This window comes from Tenrec ecaudatus, chromosome 12 (assembly GCF_050624435.1).
Source record: "Tenrec ecaudatus isolate mTenEca1 chromosome 12, mTenEca1.hap1, whole genome shotgun sequence".
NCBI classification, from domain to species: Eukaryota; Metazoa; Chordata; class Mammalia; order Afrosoricida; family Tenrecidae; genus Tenrec; species Tenrec ecaudatus.
In genome coordinates, this window is record NC_134541.1 from 25,413,734 (window position 1) to 25,430,606 (window position 16,873).

General features: G+C 45.9%; 1 protein-coding gene and 1 non-coding gene across 2 annotated transcripts in view; one reads left to right on the forward strand and one right to left on the reverse strand.

Annotated features, from left to right (window-relative positions):
- The window catches only part of MROH8 (maestro heat like repeat family member 8), a 39,330-nt gene extending 30,784 nt beyond the window's left edge, over positions 1–8,546 (forward strand). The window contains exons 15-21 of the mRNA XM_075527935.1: positions 374–514; positions 1,691–1,855; positions 2,476–2,631; positions 5,285–5,407; positions 7,887–7,986; positions 8,249–8,314; positions 8,398–8,546. Of these exons, the coding sequence (XP_075384050.1) occupies positions 374–514; positions 1,691–1,855; positions 2,476–2,631; positions 5,285–5,407; positions 7,887–7,986; positions 8,249–8,314; positions 8,398–8,546 (900 nt within the window). The remainder of the gene's footprint in view (positions 1–373; positions 515–1,690; positions 1,856–2,475; positions 2,632–5,284; positions 5,408–7,886; positions 7,987–8,248; positions 8,315–8,397) is intronic.
- A 2,420-nt stretch (positions 8,547–10,966) lies between these two features.
- On the reverse strand, positions 10,967–11,073 carry LOC142423534 (U6 spliceosomal RNA). Its single transcript, XR_012779165.1, has one exon. It is a non-coding gene; the product is annotated as a U6 spliceosomal RNA (small nuclear RNA).
- Between the last annotated feature and the right edge of the window lie 5,800 nt (positions 11,074–16,873).

The window sequence follows — 16,873 nt, forward strand, 5'->3', positions numbered from 1 at the left end:
ATAAAAAGCCAAGGAGGGGAAATTTTCAGTCTCGGAAACCCTAAGGCAGTGATTCTCAACCTTCCTAATGCCGCGGCCCTTTAACACAGTTCCTTATGATGTGGTGACCCCAACCATAACATTATTTTCATTGCTACTTTATAACTAATTTTGCTAGTGTTATAAATCTGGTGGCCCCTGTGAAAGGGTCATTTGGCCCCCAAAGGGGTCACGACCCACAGGTTGAGAACTGCTGCCCTAAGGAGTGGTTCTACCACAGCCTATAGAGTTGTTATGAATCTCTTTGGAATATACAGCAGGGATTTTAGAGGAAAATGCACATTATAAAAGAGCTCAAAAATAACTTCTGAGGCTCATTCCCGGGTTCTTTCAGCTTCTCCAGTGTCCATTCGCTCAGAGACTGCCTAGCGTATACTCTGTCACCCGCTTGAAAGATTGGCTACATCATGAGAATCATCTCTTCCGAATGCTTGGCCTAAAAGGACTATTCTACCTCCTTAGGAACCAAGAAAAGGTAATGAGGAGCGTCCAAACCACGGATTCTTAAGTGACTACTAGATTAGATGTCCCCCCATTGCCCGCGAAACTAGAAACCACTGGTTCCCTCCAGAAGAAACTGTAGGTTTCCTGGGGATCGGGGTGGTGAGAGAAGGTCTTTGCTTTGTCTTTTTCACTGTGAATCCTTTGAACCATTTTATACCTATTCAATAGGTACCTGATCATTAAAAAATAAATCAGTAAATAAAATCAAGAGGAATATAAAGTCTAAACATTCATGGATACTGTTTGGAGCCTGAAATGTGTATAGGTGGCCCCCTTGGATGCTGGCAGCATTTAGGTGCCCCTCTATGCCTGGTAACCCAATGCTTTAGGGGAAACTGGATAGGCCATTCCAGCTGTCCCCAAGGAGTTACCCTCTTAAGACAGCAATCAGTGACAGTCATACTAGAAGACAACTCATCTTCCATAAGCCTAGCTTGAAACCCATCCTTGGTCAGGAGAGAAGAGTAACCCCTGAGCTTAAACCTTGATCAGTTGGGCTCTGTTTCTTTTATCTAAAAATACATGTATATATCTACAATGCATAGAAAAATACATGTATAAATCTGAAAAAAATGTCAAAACTAATATTTGTTCATCCTGGTTGGTTGGGTGCATGCATGCATATTTGTGTCAATGTAATATTATACATGTACGTTTTAAGCTTTAAAACCCGAGACTGCCTCCCTTGAGGGGGAGGGGAGGGCAGTGGTCTCAGAATAGCAACATCTCAATTCAGAATGGGAAAGACCCCCATGAGTCCTCAGTCAAGTGCTACATGAATTCCAGCCAAGATATTTTCTAGCCTCTTGATGGATCCTGCCATATGACCTGAGCTAGCTACCCTGCTTTCTTCCATTGGTGCGAGTGTTCTTCCTTAGACCAAGCCCAAGTCCATATGCCTGAACCCTACTCCGTCTGAATCCATTTCTTCCTTGTGAAGTGAATTCGTTCTGCTCCCTCTTGCTCATATCAAGTCCTCCAGGCCTGAGAGAGGGCAATCATACCTCTTAACATCTCCATTCTGGACCGGCCAACCTACCAAAATCCGGCAGGCACTAAGGACTAAGTTAAAAGTGTGGGGCCTTCTTTTGGTACCAGATGCCATGCTACTGGGAGAGATGACAATGTGCTGTGTTTGGGCACGCAGAGGGAAGACATCAAGAGACTGCTGCCACACATCTTAGACAGCTTGTATGAAGCTGATGAGAAGATTGTGTTGTTGGCCATACAGATCCTCCTACACTTGGTCCATTCGATGGATTTCTCCACTCTGACTGTCATGATGCGGACCCTCTTCTCCTTGTTCGGTGATGTAAGACTGAGAGGGGCAAGGGTAGTTGGTGGAGCAGTGAGTAAGAGTTGGGGTACTTATAAGTTCACTGTGTTTTATAGGCTTTTTTTTTTAACTTGCAGAGCACTTTCCAATCTCCTCTCCTAAGACCCCCTAAGTCATCGTGACGTAGCGATCATGGTTTTATCATTCTCATTTTCCAGATAAAGAACAAAGCATCACCCTCCAGAAATTAAGACATAGAGATTTGCTAGTGTCCCACTTTGTTTCACGTAATGGAGATGAAGCTTATACCTTTCAAGGAATGTGCAGGACTGGGCCAAGATGGTGGACTAAGCAAATGTCCCCATCACAAATACTTTTCAGGCAGAAACTCATGGAGTAAAATGCCCAGGGAGGATGGGATTTTTAATGGTAGCAAAACAACTTGTGAGAAGGGTCACTACCAGTAGCAGGCACAAGCTCCGGTGAAAGAACAGGGCAAGTAGGGCCAAAACAATAGCTCTTGCTATCCCTAGGTAGCTTTAGTTTCCTATCCTCACCTAAAGACAGCGAACCCATCTTGTGTCCAGCCAGAGTCTTCACAAGGTAAGCAGGAAGACTCTCAGTGCACTGCTTCCCTTTGGATGCTTCCATCGTAGGTGAGGCCCAACGTCCATCGTTTCTCCATGACCCTCTTTGGAGCCTCTGTCAAATCTGTGAACTACTCGGAAAAGAAAGGGATAGAGAACCAAGTCTTGGACAGCCTGGTCCCACTGCTTCTGTATTCTCAGGATGAAAATGCTGCAGTAGCTGAGGTAAGGCCTTCATCAACGTCTTTCATTCCGGAGTCCTATCTGCAAATAAGTGTTCCTACGGTTGAAGAGAGTCCCGCTGCGCAGCGCCATCTTTGTGTTCCAGATCCTCTAGCACAGAGGTGTTTCAATGGCTTTGCCAAAGTGAATTGTCTGAAAACAACCTTATTTCTTATTTCTGTGAGGATCCCTGGTGGCGTACTGGTTATGCCTTGGGCTGCTAATTGCAAGGTCAGCAGTTCAAAACTATCAGTTGCTCCATGGGAGAAAGATGGGGATTTCTACTCCTGGAAAGAGTTCCAGTCTCGGAAACTCACAAGAGCAGTTCTCCCCTGTCCTTTAGGGTCACCGTGAGTCGTCATTGATTCAATGGCAGTGAATTTGGTTTGATCTAGTTTTCTTATTTCTATATAACAAATGATGGTCTTATGTGGATAAGAACAATCTGTTAAATCAAGTAAACTGCTTTCTAGTCCTATCCCAATGTTCAACATAGGACAGAGTCCTAAATATATGGTCCAAGTCAACAAACTCATCTTACTGAGGACAGAGATAATCTATTATCATTCATCGTTCACTTTGAGAACTGCCTCATGGCCCTGAGACAAGCAGACTTCTGCTGTGGCCAAGTCAGAGATGGCAGCTTCCCTGGCAACCCAGAGACCTTGACCTTGCCTTCATTTCCGAAGGGGAGCCCTGGTACCATGGTAGGTTATGCGCTGGGCTGCCAGCCTCGGTGTCAGCAGTTGGAAACCACTAGAAACTCCTTGGGAGAAAGATGAGACTTTCCACTCCCAGGAAGAGTGAGTCTCAGAAACCCACTGCGGCCATTCTACTCGGTCCTATTGGGTCACTACGGGTCAGATTTGACTCAATGACGATGAGAATCTTCCAAGAGCTTCTGCCACCAAATTATGATTTTCCATTTAAGCCATTCTAGTGTCCACTGAAAGGTAGGCTGGTAGCATGAAGACCACTAATGGCCAGCAAGGTCGGGAGTTCCAGCCCACACTTGACGGGAGAAAGATGCGGCTTGTCTGCTCTGCAAAGGTTGACAGCCTTGGTACTTACGGGGAGCTCAACTCTGCCCTGCATCAGGTCTCAGCTGGGTGGTGTGGGTGGTGGGTGGGAGGTTGGACACGTCATACTGTCGCTGAGAAGTCTATCCATGCTCAAGAGCTAACTGTGCTCACCAAGGACTGCTTCCCAGGCTGGTGGGGTTAGACCCCAGGACTCCATGCTTCCTCTTACAGAAAGGAAAGCTCAGGTGCTGCAGGCTCAAAACCAGGAACCTTGTTATGGAGCGAGGTGGTGGCACCGCAGCTATAAATGTGAGCTAGTTCAGACTCCCAGGAAAGTACAGCGAAGAGCTGCTTCCCAACAGGGTGGTGGAGAAGCAAGCCCGGTAGGGATGAAAGCGTTGTGGTTATTGCCCCAACCTGAGCCACCCCGAGCCTTGGGCAAGCAAGCAATACCTCGAGCAGCCAAGGCGCTAGGCTTCTTTTCCTTCAAACTTTGAGCTACTTCGAGCCTCTTCTTCTAAGAGTCCTCAGAGGCCAGCCCAAGGAGAGAAGAGGGTCTCCCTTTAGAAAGACTAGGGATGGTTGGTACAGAGAGTAACCTACTGAGCACCCCGGACCCACCACTTACTGCAAGAACTAAACCAGACACCTGTTCCCAAACGAACCCCATCCAAGAACTGCCCTTCTGAAACGTTGTCATTCTCGTTAAATTGTCTCGCACATTTCAAAACTTTGTCACACCATTCAATAAGCAGCTCCTAGCAAATGATCTTTCTTAATTTAACCTTATCTATGAGCTTTAGCTTAGTTGTGTAGCTCGTTTGTTTTCGTTGCTATATAGTATTCCACAAAATAGAAATCTGGCAACTTGTCCCATTTGCTTATTCCTGGACACTTCTATTGTTTTCAGATTTTCATTGTTACAAACAATGCTGCAGGGTATTCTTGTGCACATGTGTGAAATTTTGTAAAGTATAAAAACCCATAAGTGGAATACTGGATGTCTTCAACTTTCCTAAGTATTTACATATTACTAAACAAAATAAGTGAACTAATTTGCATGCCCATAAGTTTCCAAAGGATATTTTATGGTCCAAATATCTAGTGGGTCTGGTCTAGAGTAGCTATTCATCAGAAATGTTACACGGTGTGTGGGAAGCATTCAAAGAGCAAGGGGCCAGAGAAGGGGCTGAGGTGCTAAGTTTGCTCTGGTATTGAGATCAGGAAGGGACCTCTCTAGAGTTCCTTCCAACCTAAAGTTTCCACAAGGCTGGTCAGAAGAGGGGCTGCACTTCCTGTAGATAGTGGGAGAAAAATCACTCAGGAGCAGCAAGGGGCAGTGGGAGCTTAGGCGGGTGGGTGTTCCTGCCCAGAGGTCTAGTCTGCACGTTACATTTCATTGTGGCTCTCACTTTCGCCTAGTGCACTGGTTTCTACCTCCTGCCCTCTAGAACCCTGGGTGTTCTTGGATCCCTGCTAGGGATTGTTTGGGGAAGATGGAGGAGAAGAGCAGGACTCTGGTTCCTTCCGCCACTCCCCTCATGTCTACCAGAGTAATTCTGATGTTACTAGCTTTACATTTTAGACTTTGGCTTAAAAAACACTTTTGAATGATGATCTAATCCTTTCCACAGGAGAGCAGGCAAGTCCTAGGTGTATGTGCCCAGTTCCTGAAGTGGAGGCTGCCCCAAGCGGTGTACTGCAAAGATCCCTGGTACACCAAGCCGAATAAAGTTGGAACAATCTGCAGATTCTTTGTATGTGAGCAATGATAGCGTTGTTAACTCTCTAACATGTGTTTTTCCTGACGTTGTCCCTTAGGGGAGGAAATGGCTTCAAGGCATCATTTTGCGTCCTTTTCCCCATCAGCAGTTCGTAACAATGAACTCTTTTACGCTGTGGGTCTGTTTTCCTGTCTCCCCCCCCCCCGCCCACCCGCCTGTTAAGTCATACGTTCACCTTTTTATTACCACCTTTCTTCACAGAAGCACGGGCGAACTCCTAGGAGTTCCATTAACCTATGTCAGAGGTTACAAGGTTAAGTTGACAATTGATGCTGAAACGTTGCTTGTAGACTAAAGTGAAGTGATGCATTGCTTTACCATGATCTTGAATCTTTTCTCTGGAGACAAGTGCCTTGTTTTACCCTCCACCGCAGCATGTCCAGGGAACCTCAGTGAGGGACGCTGTGCGGCATGGTCGCAGCATGCTACTGGCTCACAAACTCAACAAAGGCAACCGTGGCTGATCTCAGGGATGAGTACGCAGCAGGGCAGCGTTAGGAGGCCCGTGATTATTCCAGAAACTTGACTCTAAAACCACCTGGATCCTACGGGAAACATTCTAAGGTCGACTCTTCTCAGGAACCCCTGTGTCCATAGCCTGTTTCAGACCCAGTGTGAACTTTGGTGACCATACTTAGAGGGCTAGGGAACCCTTGTGTCCAACTTCCCACTGAGGATTAGCTGCATGAACCTGCGGCCCACCTAAACCCAGAGAAGTGATGACAGTCACTTCCCACAGCCGATCCGGCGCTCCCTCAAGGAATGAGACTCGATTAGCCACTGCATTCACTCCAATGAGGACGCATTCCTGCTCTCATTGCTATCCCTGAGGTGCGTGTCCTCAGAGGGGTCCACAGAGAGGTGCCTTCCCATCAGCCTAGCACAGTCGCCGTCCATACTACAGGCAGCGAAGAACTCAGAAACTCCCCAAAGAATGAACCCCACCCACCCCCGGAGGGGAGCTCATAAGCAAAACAACATTTCCATAGACAAGTAAATAGTGACTCAAGGTGGAGAATACACAGGGCCTTCAAAGGTTCAAGGAAACGTGAAGTGGAAAGATCATGGAATTTTCCCACAAACTTTTTGAAACCTTTTCATCAGTCCAAGAGAGGAATACCAAATTATCAAGGGCTCATGAGGGAGGGGGGAGCGGGGAGGGAGGGGAAAAAAGAGGACCTGATGCAAAGGGCTTAAGTGGAGAGCAAGTGTCTTGAGAATGATTGGGGCAGGGAATGTATGGATGTGCTTTATACAGTTGATGTATGTATATGTATGGACTGTGATAAGAGTTGTATGCGTCCCTAATAAATGTTTTAAAAGAAAGAAAGAAAGAAAGGGAATACCTGCTAACCACTCAGGGCAAAGTTGGAAGCAACCCGGAAAGACCCTGTGGGAGGCGAGCCTCAAGGGACCACTTAGAGAACCGAGAAGGCTGAGAGAGAGAGAAGACACAACCACTGTAGTGACCCCGTCGGCACAATATGTGACCGAGAGGGTGACAACAAGGTATATTCAGAGAGTTTGACTTTTATGTCTAAAGATGACAAAAAAGTTACCATTTTAGAAACCTCCAGGGCAGTTCTTCCCTGCACTACAGAGTCACCATGAGTCAGAATGAACTTGATGGCAGTGAGTTTGGTTTCTGGTTTGAGAGACTTGTTATTGTGGTATAATACTCATTAGCAACTGTAGGGTACCAGCCCCCACAATCGAGGTCCAAGGCACGGTTGTGTTACTGAGGGGTAAAATTAAAAGAGACATCAGACAATATAAGGCATGCAGTTTCACCTCCCGGATGGCCATGATCTCAGCAGCCAGGTCTACGCAGGGAGCGGAGGGAGGAGGAGCAGAGAGGATGTCTCCAATCACAGCGTATATACACTTTGGGGGATGTGAAAGCCCCTCCGATTACATCATCATGGAAAGGGTTGTACATTCAATCAATCAGAGGGGGACAAGCAAGGAGTATACACGCAGTCTGAAGGGGCGGCAATAAGGGTGCTCATGTGACAAGATGGGCGGACCCTAGATTCAAGAAGGCCGCCAAACCTTGGTCCTCTTCCTTAGTTGGCTGGACTTTGTCTCTGGGCTCTCCTTCAGGGAGACAATCCACTATCCTTATCAGAAGGGAGTGGGCCCTTCTTAGGGTGGGACAGACTATAGGGTCTGACTGCTCTAGCAGGCTGATAACCCACAGGGAGATAACCTCTAAGCAGCTGACGTTGACCTCCAAGTGTACTGTCATTTACCATGTTGCATGCAGCATCTTAGTTTGGCATGTATTTGGGGGACAGCCTGGGGAAAACCCTTCTGAATTCCATAAGCAACCATAGATATTTCAAGTACTATTCTCTATTATGGATGTCTGACCCAGGAAGTTATTCTGAGGCTGATAATGCTGCTAATTCACATCTTCATGCTCCTTTTTTTTTTTTTTCACTCCACTTAGGGGAAAAAATCGAAGGGGAAAATTAACATCCTAGGCCAAACATTGATGTACGCCAAGCATGCAAAACTCCCCATCCGAAGAGCAGCAATATTGTTTGTAGGTACAAAGAAACTTTAATTTTTACGGTCAGTTGTATCCTGCACTCTCCCAAATTGTGTTGAGAATCCCTCTTCTTTATGAAGGTGACCTTGAAAATCACTGCTAGAGAAAGGAGCCACGTTGCTTAAATATAACTAGCGGGCACTTGGAGACCCCGTTTCTGGAAATCTGCCTGATTGTCAGACGTCCAACTCTGCCAGGTGCTTAGACTTTCCAGTAAGGAAAGCCAGATGATGGACTCGCTGACTTTATCCCACCTCTAGGGGCCTTACCGAAGTACATGGATCACAGTGAGCTCAAGAAGAAGGGGACGGGCTGGATGGAGGAAGGTAAGTGATAAAAGCCCTTGGCTTTGGCGTGGACCCAAATCTTGGGAGATAGCAGAGGCAGTGAGCGTTTCCTTGTTCCTTAGATCTGAGAGAGATGCTGCAGGACCCCGAGCCCTCTGTGCGCATCCTAGCCTCCCAGGCACTGGCCCGAGTGCAGATGGTGACGTCAGCCCCGGTACCCAGGCAGACACTTTGCAGGCTGAGGAAGCTCCTGGGCTGTCTTTCCACCTAGAAATACAAGGGGCACCGCATCAGGTAAAAATCAATCCTTTCAGAACCCACAGAAGCAAAAGACTTCAACCAATATCAGCATTCAGCTTTTTCCATTCCTTCGTTTCCTCAGAGCAGCGGTTCTCAGCCTGTGGGTCCTGTGGGTCGTGACCCTTTGGGGGTGGAATGGCCCTTTTACAACGATCGCCCGTTTCATCACAGTAGCAAAATGACAGTGATGAAGTAGAAACGAACGTAATTTTAGAGCTGGGGGGTTCACCACCACATGAGGAACTGTATGAAAGGGTCAAGGCATGAGGAAGGTGGAGAACCGCTGCCTCAGAGCATTGTTTTTTGTTAGCTGTCAAAACCTTGAAGGAACTACCCCCAAATTATTCCCTGAGGAAATCTCTGAACCTTACAGCAAAACTATCCCCCGGAATCACCTATAAATCAAACGATTCGTAAACAGTGCCGGCCCTTGCACACTGTATTCTTTTCGTGAACTTCCCATAGAGGATCAATTTGTCACCCGGGTTCCATGGGAAACCTGTGGGGCAGTGAGCTTGTGCTAATGATGGTGAAGTAATTTGGAAAAGGATTTCAAGAAAGATGGCACGTCCTAAATCATGTGAACAACAGCACTGAGCTGTATGTGTAGAAATTGTTGAAATGGCGTGTGCTTTGTGGTGCAACCCCAGCCATCAGAAACCTTTAGCGAGTGAAAGAAGGCTAGGAGAGGGCAGCTCTTGGCTTCCATTCGCAGAAGGAGTGAAAAGCTATGGAGTTTTTGAGGCATGGAAGAACACCCATTCAGTTCCAATTCTGATCAGCAGATTCAGAAAGGACCCAATAAATACGAACGTTGCAATGTCAATATTGCTATTCTTTTGTCCAGGCCCAGTCTACGGAATTGTCAGTAATCCTGAGAACAAAAGAACCCATTCTTATACTTTCATAATACATTTGTATAAGATGAATACTCTGAGACGCTGCAGGTTGAAGGGTTGTAAGCTGACAACAAAAAGCCCTGCTGAACTGACTAGGAATGACCGTCATTGGTCCAGGTCTCAGAGTCTTGCTTGGTCAAGGAACATAAACAGAGATGGAGAGCTGAACGATCTAGGACAGTAAAGAGACTTCTCGGAGGTGATACGGGACAAGAGAAAGGGGTCAGGATGGGTGGGGGGCAGTGATGATAAAAAATACCGCATACACCTGAGTATAAGGCGACTCTATTATCAGCCAAGGCACCTAATTTTACCACAAAAACGGCATAAATAATGTGCTGAAAACTTATTCACAGGATATATGGTATGTTCAGGTACGTTGTTTGTATCGTAAATAATATGAATCACCACCTCACCCTCTACCTTTCATCCCTGTTCTTCTGCCAAGACATCTTTGGGAACACGTTTTTCAATGATTCATCTTGGAGTTATGCTTGTTTTGAGAGGGATGTGACGGTGTGCCAAGTGTGACTTCAAGGGGACCTCTGCCCAAGGGAGGTCTGTCATATCTGTGGCTGGCATTTTGGAGTCTTGTGCTAAAATGCAGGCCCCAGGTGTCTGATAGATGAACTTCTCCTCCTGGAGTAGAGCCCAGTGAACACCTGACTGTGGTCTCCCGAGGCTGACCATCAAGGCAAGGAGCACATCTGAGCTACTACTTATATTTCTTGCTATACTTTCCTTGATTTCATTACATGCAACTAACTCCACTCTTTACTACCCATTTTGTGGATTACAAGCCAAACACTGACCCAAGTGCATTATTTAATTAATGCTTTTAGCCCTCAGAGGCACTTTATGTAGGGATATAATGATCTCCATCTTTCAGATGAGGACACCAAGGCACAGAGCATAAAGTGGCTTTCTCAGGGTCACACAACTAGTAAATGGCAAGTCAGGATTCAGACCTAAGTAGTCTGGCTGCAGAGCCAGCCTTATGGCTGGTCTGCTCCATCCTCGCCAATCCACCCCCTCTAATGTGAATAAGCACACATCCACTTTATAATTACTCTCACCTGCTAAACTGCCCAAACTCATGCAATGAAGCTACTATTGCAGAGTGACATTTAATCTCATATAATTTATCAAATACAAAACTTGAGCATTTCTGACTAACAGGTAGTGTGCATTTGTTTTATATTTTAATAAAAGAGAAGACGCATTCTACATTTAGAGATAGAATGGAATTAAAATGCAGTGGTGGTTAATCTTAGTCTTTTTCTTTGAGGTCTTGGTTTGTTCTCATGCTTATCTCTGATCACAATAATAGGCCTCTAGTGACTAGAAGATGCTTTGATGACTAGAATATGTTTCAAAAAAATTTTAATTTCAAAATAAATAAGGGAATGGATCTATTTATGTTTTTCTAATTCCAAAAACTTCTAGGAGTTAATGCAAAGATTCTGGACTCCGTTTTATTTTATTTATTTTTTAAAATATGGAACGCTTCACAAATTTGCGTGTCATCCTTGCGCAGGGGCCATGCTAATCGTCTCTGTCTCGTTCCAATTTTAGTCTATGTGCCGCTGAAGCGAGCACCCGGACTCCGTTGTAAATCTCCAGCACCATACAAGTTGAATGGCTCCTTTCTCTTTGCTTGTCTTTGAAAGCCTGAATTTTTACTGAGAAATGCCGACAGGAAGCAGCCAGTGCGACAGTACTATTCTATTTGTGCATCGCTGTGTTAAAATGCACAGAGCGCAGCATCTATTGAGAGGACTGCTCCTGACTGAACTCCGCTACAGTGCGGGAGGGGCTGCAGAAGGACTCAACAGTGATTATGTTTTTAACTCTACTCATTCCAGGCACCGCCACTATTTTTATACATGGCTCTTCTTAAAGATAGGTTATGTTTTTGTGGAATTTTTAAAACAAAACAAAAATTTGGGGACATTTAAATTTGTTAGTTGTTGAAAAAATTTTTAAAAGTTCAATGAAATTGAACTTTTTTTGTTTATTTTTATCGTATATCATTAAAATGTATTGTTCTTGATATATTACTGGCCAATTTGTGTCTTTTAGATTTTCTCTCTTTTTTTTACCCTGAGTATTGTTTATACTGGAAGATATTTCCCAATTAGCCCAAAGAGTTTCTTCAGTCTCTATTCTTGCTGTGCTTCATTGTATTTATCATATTCAAAGGCATTTATCATATAAATGGGCATTTAGACATTAGCCATAATGCCCAGACATTAGTATTTACAAACAATACCCTAGTAAGTAGGGATATGTGCATTTTACACGCCACCAAGTATGTCTTTAGATAAAATCCTTACAATGGAATTACTAGGCTAACGGATGTGAAGTATATAATTTCAATGAAAAAAATCACCTGACTTCAGTGATGGTAGTGACGTCTGCGCTTTCTCCTCGACTCTCTTCCAGCACAATGTGAAATTCACTCGCTCTACAAGTATTCACTGGGCCTCTACCTTGGGCCAGGCACTACACTAGATAATTGGGGAATGTGAGTGAATAAAGCCAACAAATTCCCTACTTTGGTGGGGTCAGTCTTGTAGGAGGGGCCTGGCAATAAACCTACAAAATCAAATGGTATGTTAGAAGCCGAAATGTGCTCTAAGAAAAAGATCAAGGTAGAAGAATCAAGCGTGTAGAGATTGTGGGGTAGCATTTTAAAGAGGAGGATGACTGCGATACTTGAGCAAAACCTTGAAGCGAGGGAGTCAGCTATGCCGAGACATGGGAAAGCCATTTGGCATAGCGGGAGTGGGTTCACTTCTAAGTCTGAAGAGTGCTCCAGGCTATGGGGGCTCCACTAGTCTACAGCAGATCAGTAAGTCTGATCTTTTTATGAATTTGAACTTGGTTCTATATTTTTTCCACTCTGCCCTCCAGTGCAGAGCAGTCAGTAATGGTCAGCAGGCACCGTTTAGTTCTCCTGGTCTCACTGCAGTGGACGCTGTGCTTCGTGTGGTCCATGAGTCCTGGGACTAATTGTTTCCTTAAGTCCTTCATTTTCTTCCCTTCGTGGATAGAGAGACCCACGGCAGCTTCTTAGATGGTCACTCGAAAGCCTCTAAGACCATCGTTGCTAGTCAGCAAAGTAGGATGTGGAGCATCGTCTTTCTCGTCTGTTAAGCCAACTACCTAGATGTCCCCAAGCCTGCGGTCCTAAGAGAGAAATTCTTTTGAATGTTAAATTATGCTTTTCAGCTTCTCATTTACTTATCCAAAAAAAAAAAAAAAAGGACTGAATTGTCCTTGTTAGTAGGGCTGGCACTGATGGTCCAGCTGCGTGTAACATAGCACCTGGCCATTCCATACGTGCCCTCCGGTGCTTCTTGCTCACAGACCCTCTCCAGCCCCATGCCCACCTTCATGTAGGCACCAAAAGCCTTCTATGCTATTCAACAGCCACATCGCCCCCTTGATTCAAACTTGCCCATCAGGAAGATACCTGGTGCTCTCCCAACCGCAGCCACCAGTCTCCACCCCGAGGGTCTATTTGCCCGTGCCTCCTTTGCGTCAGGGCTGCTCTTCCCATCCTTGTGCCCCGCTGAGGCCTTGCCCACACTGCGAGCAAGGAGGGCACTGGGGAGTTGATTGCCCTTTCTTCCAGAGGGCAGGAAGGATAGTCTCTTCCATAACACCTCCAAAACAACCAGCTGAAGATGCCGTGTTGTCAGGGCTCGTAGGCGTGGCCAAAGAAGATTGATGTACCCATTGTTGACGGCCCCACGGAGATCATCCATCATGAGCCCAGGGTAATGGTTTTCATCTCAGGTAAGCCTATTTCTTCCCTTTTGGATACAGGGGCTACTTATTCAACACTATCTGAACAGTCAGGACAGACTACTTTAGTTATAAGGTGACCAGATTTTAACATTGGTAAAGCGGGACACCATTGATAAAACTCATATCCTGGAGAAATAGCCACATGGCAGCTGAAAACTGTATGCCCTAGCTCATTGTGAATTCTTTCCCCCCAAATCTGGAGTTTTTTAAAAATGCTGCGGGATGCGGGAAAAATTGTTAAAAATCAGGACTGTCCCGCTGGTCACCTTACTTTAGTACCCACCACTATTGTAGGAGTCTCAGGTATAGTCTCACAACTCCTCATTACACAGCCACCTCTTATGTAGCCTTTATAATGTACACTTTTCACACCAGTTTCTAGTCATCCCCAAATGCCTGTCCCCCTCTGGGGCAGAGATATTCTTGTTACATTCAAAACAGTAGTAGCTTTCCATTTAACAAGGGCTTCCCAAGCTTCAAATTAGTTGCTTCTCTTACAAGCCACACCAGACATTCCTCCTGCCTTCATCTCCTCCCCAAATAACTCTAGTGTCCTGATACCCCCTACTAACCCCCATTCGCTTCCTTTCCCACCTGCTCTAGGTAACCATGCATTTGGGATGCCACCCAACCTTCCATTGCTTTGCACCATCAATCTGTTTACATCCTATTAAAAGACCCTTCAAAACTTCCTAATGTTCCTCAATACCCTATAGCTCTTCAACACCTGAAGGCCCTTAAACCCATAATCATAAAACTCCTGAACGCAGGTCTGTTACGGCCCACCCACTCTCCCTACAACACACCCATCAAACCCTACGACAGATACAGACTGCTGCCTTGCCTATCCACCCTATGATTCCCAACCCTTATACTCTGCTCCCCACTACCCCGCCCAATATTCCTCATTACACAGTTTCAGATGTCAAGGATGCCTTCTTTACTATCCCTCTCAGTGAGAGGGCTCACGACCTTTCACCCTCACCTGGACGATCCCGGCCACACACACACAGAGGAGGAGAAGGAAATCATCTACTTAGCCCTGATGACACAAATTCAATCTCCACCTAAGAGATGGCAGCCCAGCAATAAGAAACTCCACTGTAAAGAAGAAGGTGCCAGGTCCTCACCAACTACCTACCACCCCCGCCCCCCTCCAGCTGGGTCCAGGTGAAACTGGTGAAGCACAGAACACAGGGGACACCAGCGAGTACTAGAAGACTGATAACCCCTGAGAGTGTTTCTAACAAGACTGCAGTTCTACCCGTCACCACTGAGGTCGTTGCTAACCATGCTGATCAGGCTTGCGATCCCGTCCACCCCTGCTGGAAACTGTCGAGTGGACTCACACTGGCCCCATCATCGTTGTAAAGGATTCTAAGTGGACCCCAGGGCCTTGGGGAAATGGGATAGCCAGGCACCCCGAGGAAGAAGGCAATTTTACCTTAGGCTTTGAGGTGTTACCTTTGTGCATGGGTGCCAGCCTGAGCTTTTCAACCGTTAAACCACATGACTGGAAAATACCCCTGGCCACCGGAACCAACATTCTGTTACTCACGCCATTGATTACAGCCCAGGGTAACCTTACGGGCCAGTGTAGAAGTTTCTCTCTGTTTTTTGTTTTAGTGTAGAACTTCTTGACAAGGTTTCCCAGGCAGAAACACTTCTGGGAGCAGATTGCTGGGCCTTTTCTCACGGAGAAGCCCTTGGTGGAGTGTAGCCGAGTGCTGAAGCATTGGACCACGGGGGCTCCTTCCCCTGTTGTTGCTAGATGCTGTTCCAAGTCAGTGCCAACTCATGGTGGCTGGGATGGTCAGTTTTTGCCAACTGTGCTGGGCCAGGAGGGGTAGTGCTTATACATGGACTGCTGACTGCGAGATTAGTACTTTGAATCCATCAGCCTCTCCCTGAAAGATGAGGCTTTTTATTTCCATAAATAATCTCAATCTCGAGAACCCACAGGGGCAATTCGATCCTGTCCTATAGAGTGATCATGAGTCAGAATTGACTCAATGGCAGTGAGTTTGATTTTTGGTAATTCCCCCCTCCCCCCAGTGACTTGACAATATATTCACAGGTAATCAATTATAGGCCTCCATATGGGATAAGGTCAGGGTGGAATGTTACACCTTTACTAAGGTCATGGCCCTGATGCAATTAAATGTCCTTGAGGGTGTGGCTTACTTCCTAGATACGTGGATGATGTAGAAAGGCTTGCTTGCTTTTTTGCTGGGTCTAGATTCTTCATCTGGCTTGTCAACCTCTTATGTTTTGGACTTGAACCAACAGCCCGCCCTATTGCCTGCTGATATTGGTAGTTCTCAGAGGTCTCTCATCTGAGCTGCCATCTGTAGATTCACCTCTCCAGTCATCAGCCTGGTCTGCTGGCCTTGGATTCAGTCACCTCTTCAGTCAACAGCATGTGGTCTGCCAGACAATCTTGGGTTTATCAGCCCCCAAAGCTGTGCAAGTTAGGAGAAGCCTGCAGCGTAACACTGACCCACTGACCCGGAACATGGCTGTACTTCTGCAACTGTGTGAGTCATTTTCTTAATGTGAATCTCTCTCTATATGTACACATATAAGTATCATTTGCTTTGCTTCTCCAGAGGACCCAGCTTAAGACATTTGCTACCAAGAAAGCAAAACTAACTTCCTTGACTCAAACTACCCAATAGGACAGAGTGGAAGTACCCCTGGGATCATGATGGAAGGTAAAAAGTACAATGCAGGAAAAGCTCAGGATACAGTTGCTGTCAGGATAGTTTCTTCTCTCCCATGCCCACAGGCATACCTCTCTCCGCCCCTCAGCCTTTCTTCTTGGCCTCTGCCTTGAGTGGGCAATGCTACACAATTCTTTAGGGTTCTCAATAAATGCCAGAAGGGCATGCCACTACACTATAAGCCTCAAGCTATAGGTGCCCAGCGCCAGCGCCTGTGATTAAGTGGCCAGAAGCACTCCATTCCACAAGCACTCGGTTTTACTTGCTTTGTGGCTGGGAAGTTCAATACTGTTTTATGCTCTGGCTTCTAGTTCTGCTGGTGCTGCAGCTGCTGCTCCTCTGGTGTCAACACTGCCTTCTGGTCAAATAGGTTCAATGCACAGGGGGTCGCTGGGTCCGAAAGACACTCCATTACTGGCATAGAGATTCCTCCCTTCCTGCATCGGAGTGGTTCCTTTGATCCCCAGCAGGATGACAATGACAATGAACCCTGTTTGACAGTCACTCACAACTGAATCCTACCACTGTCTTCCCCTACCCTCTTACCCAGACCCCTCCCAGGAAAGAGCCCTTTTGAAACTGACCAGGAGTCACATTAAACAATTTACTGCCCTACACGTTTCTCTCTGGTTTATCTAGCATTTTCACTCTCATACATGAAGGATTAACTTCCCCCTTTTAATTAATTTTTACTTTGAGCACATCCATAAAAACTTGTAAATTAACCAATTCATGCCTTTATTTCCCCTCCCCCCCTCTTTAAACACCAAATTCTAAATTGCCCATTCCTGTCAACCCAGCACTGTAAGGAGGAGGTAAGTGTGCTTCTTGATCTGAAGGAATTTCATTCTGATTAGCAC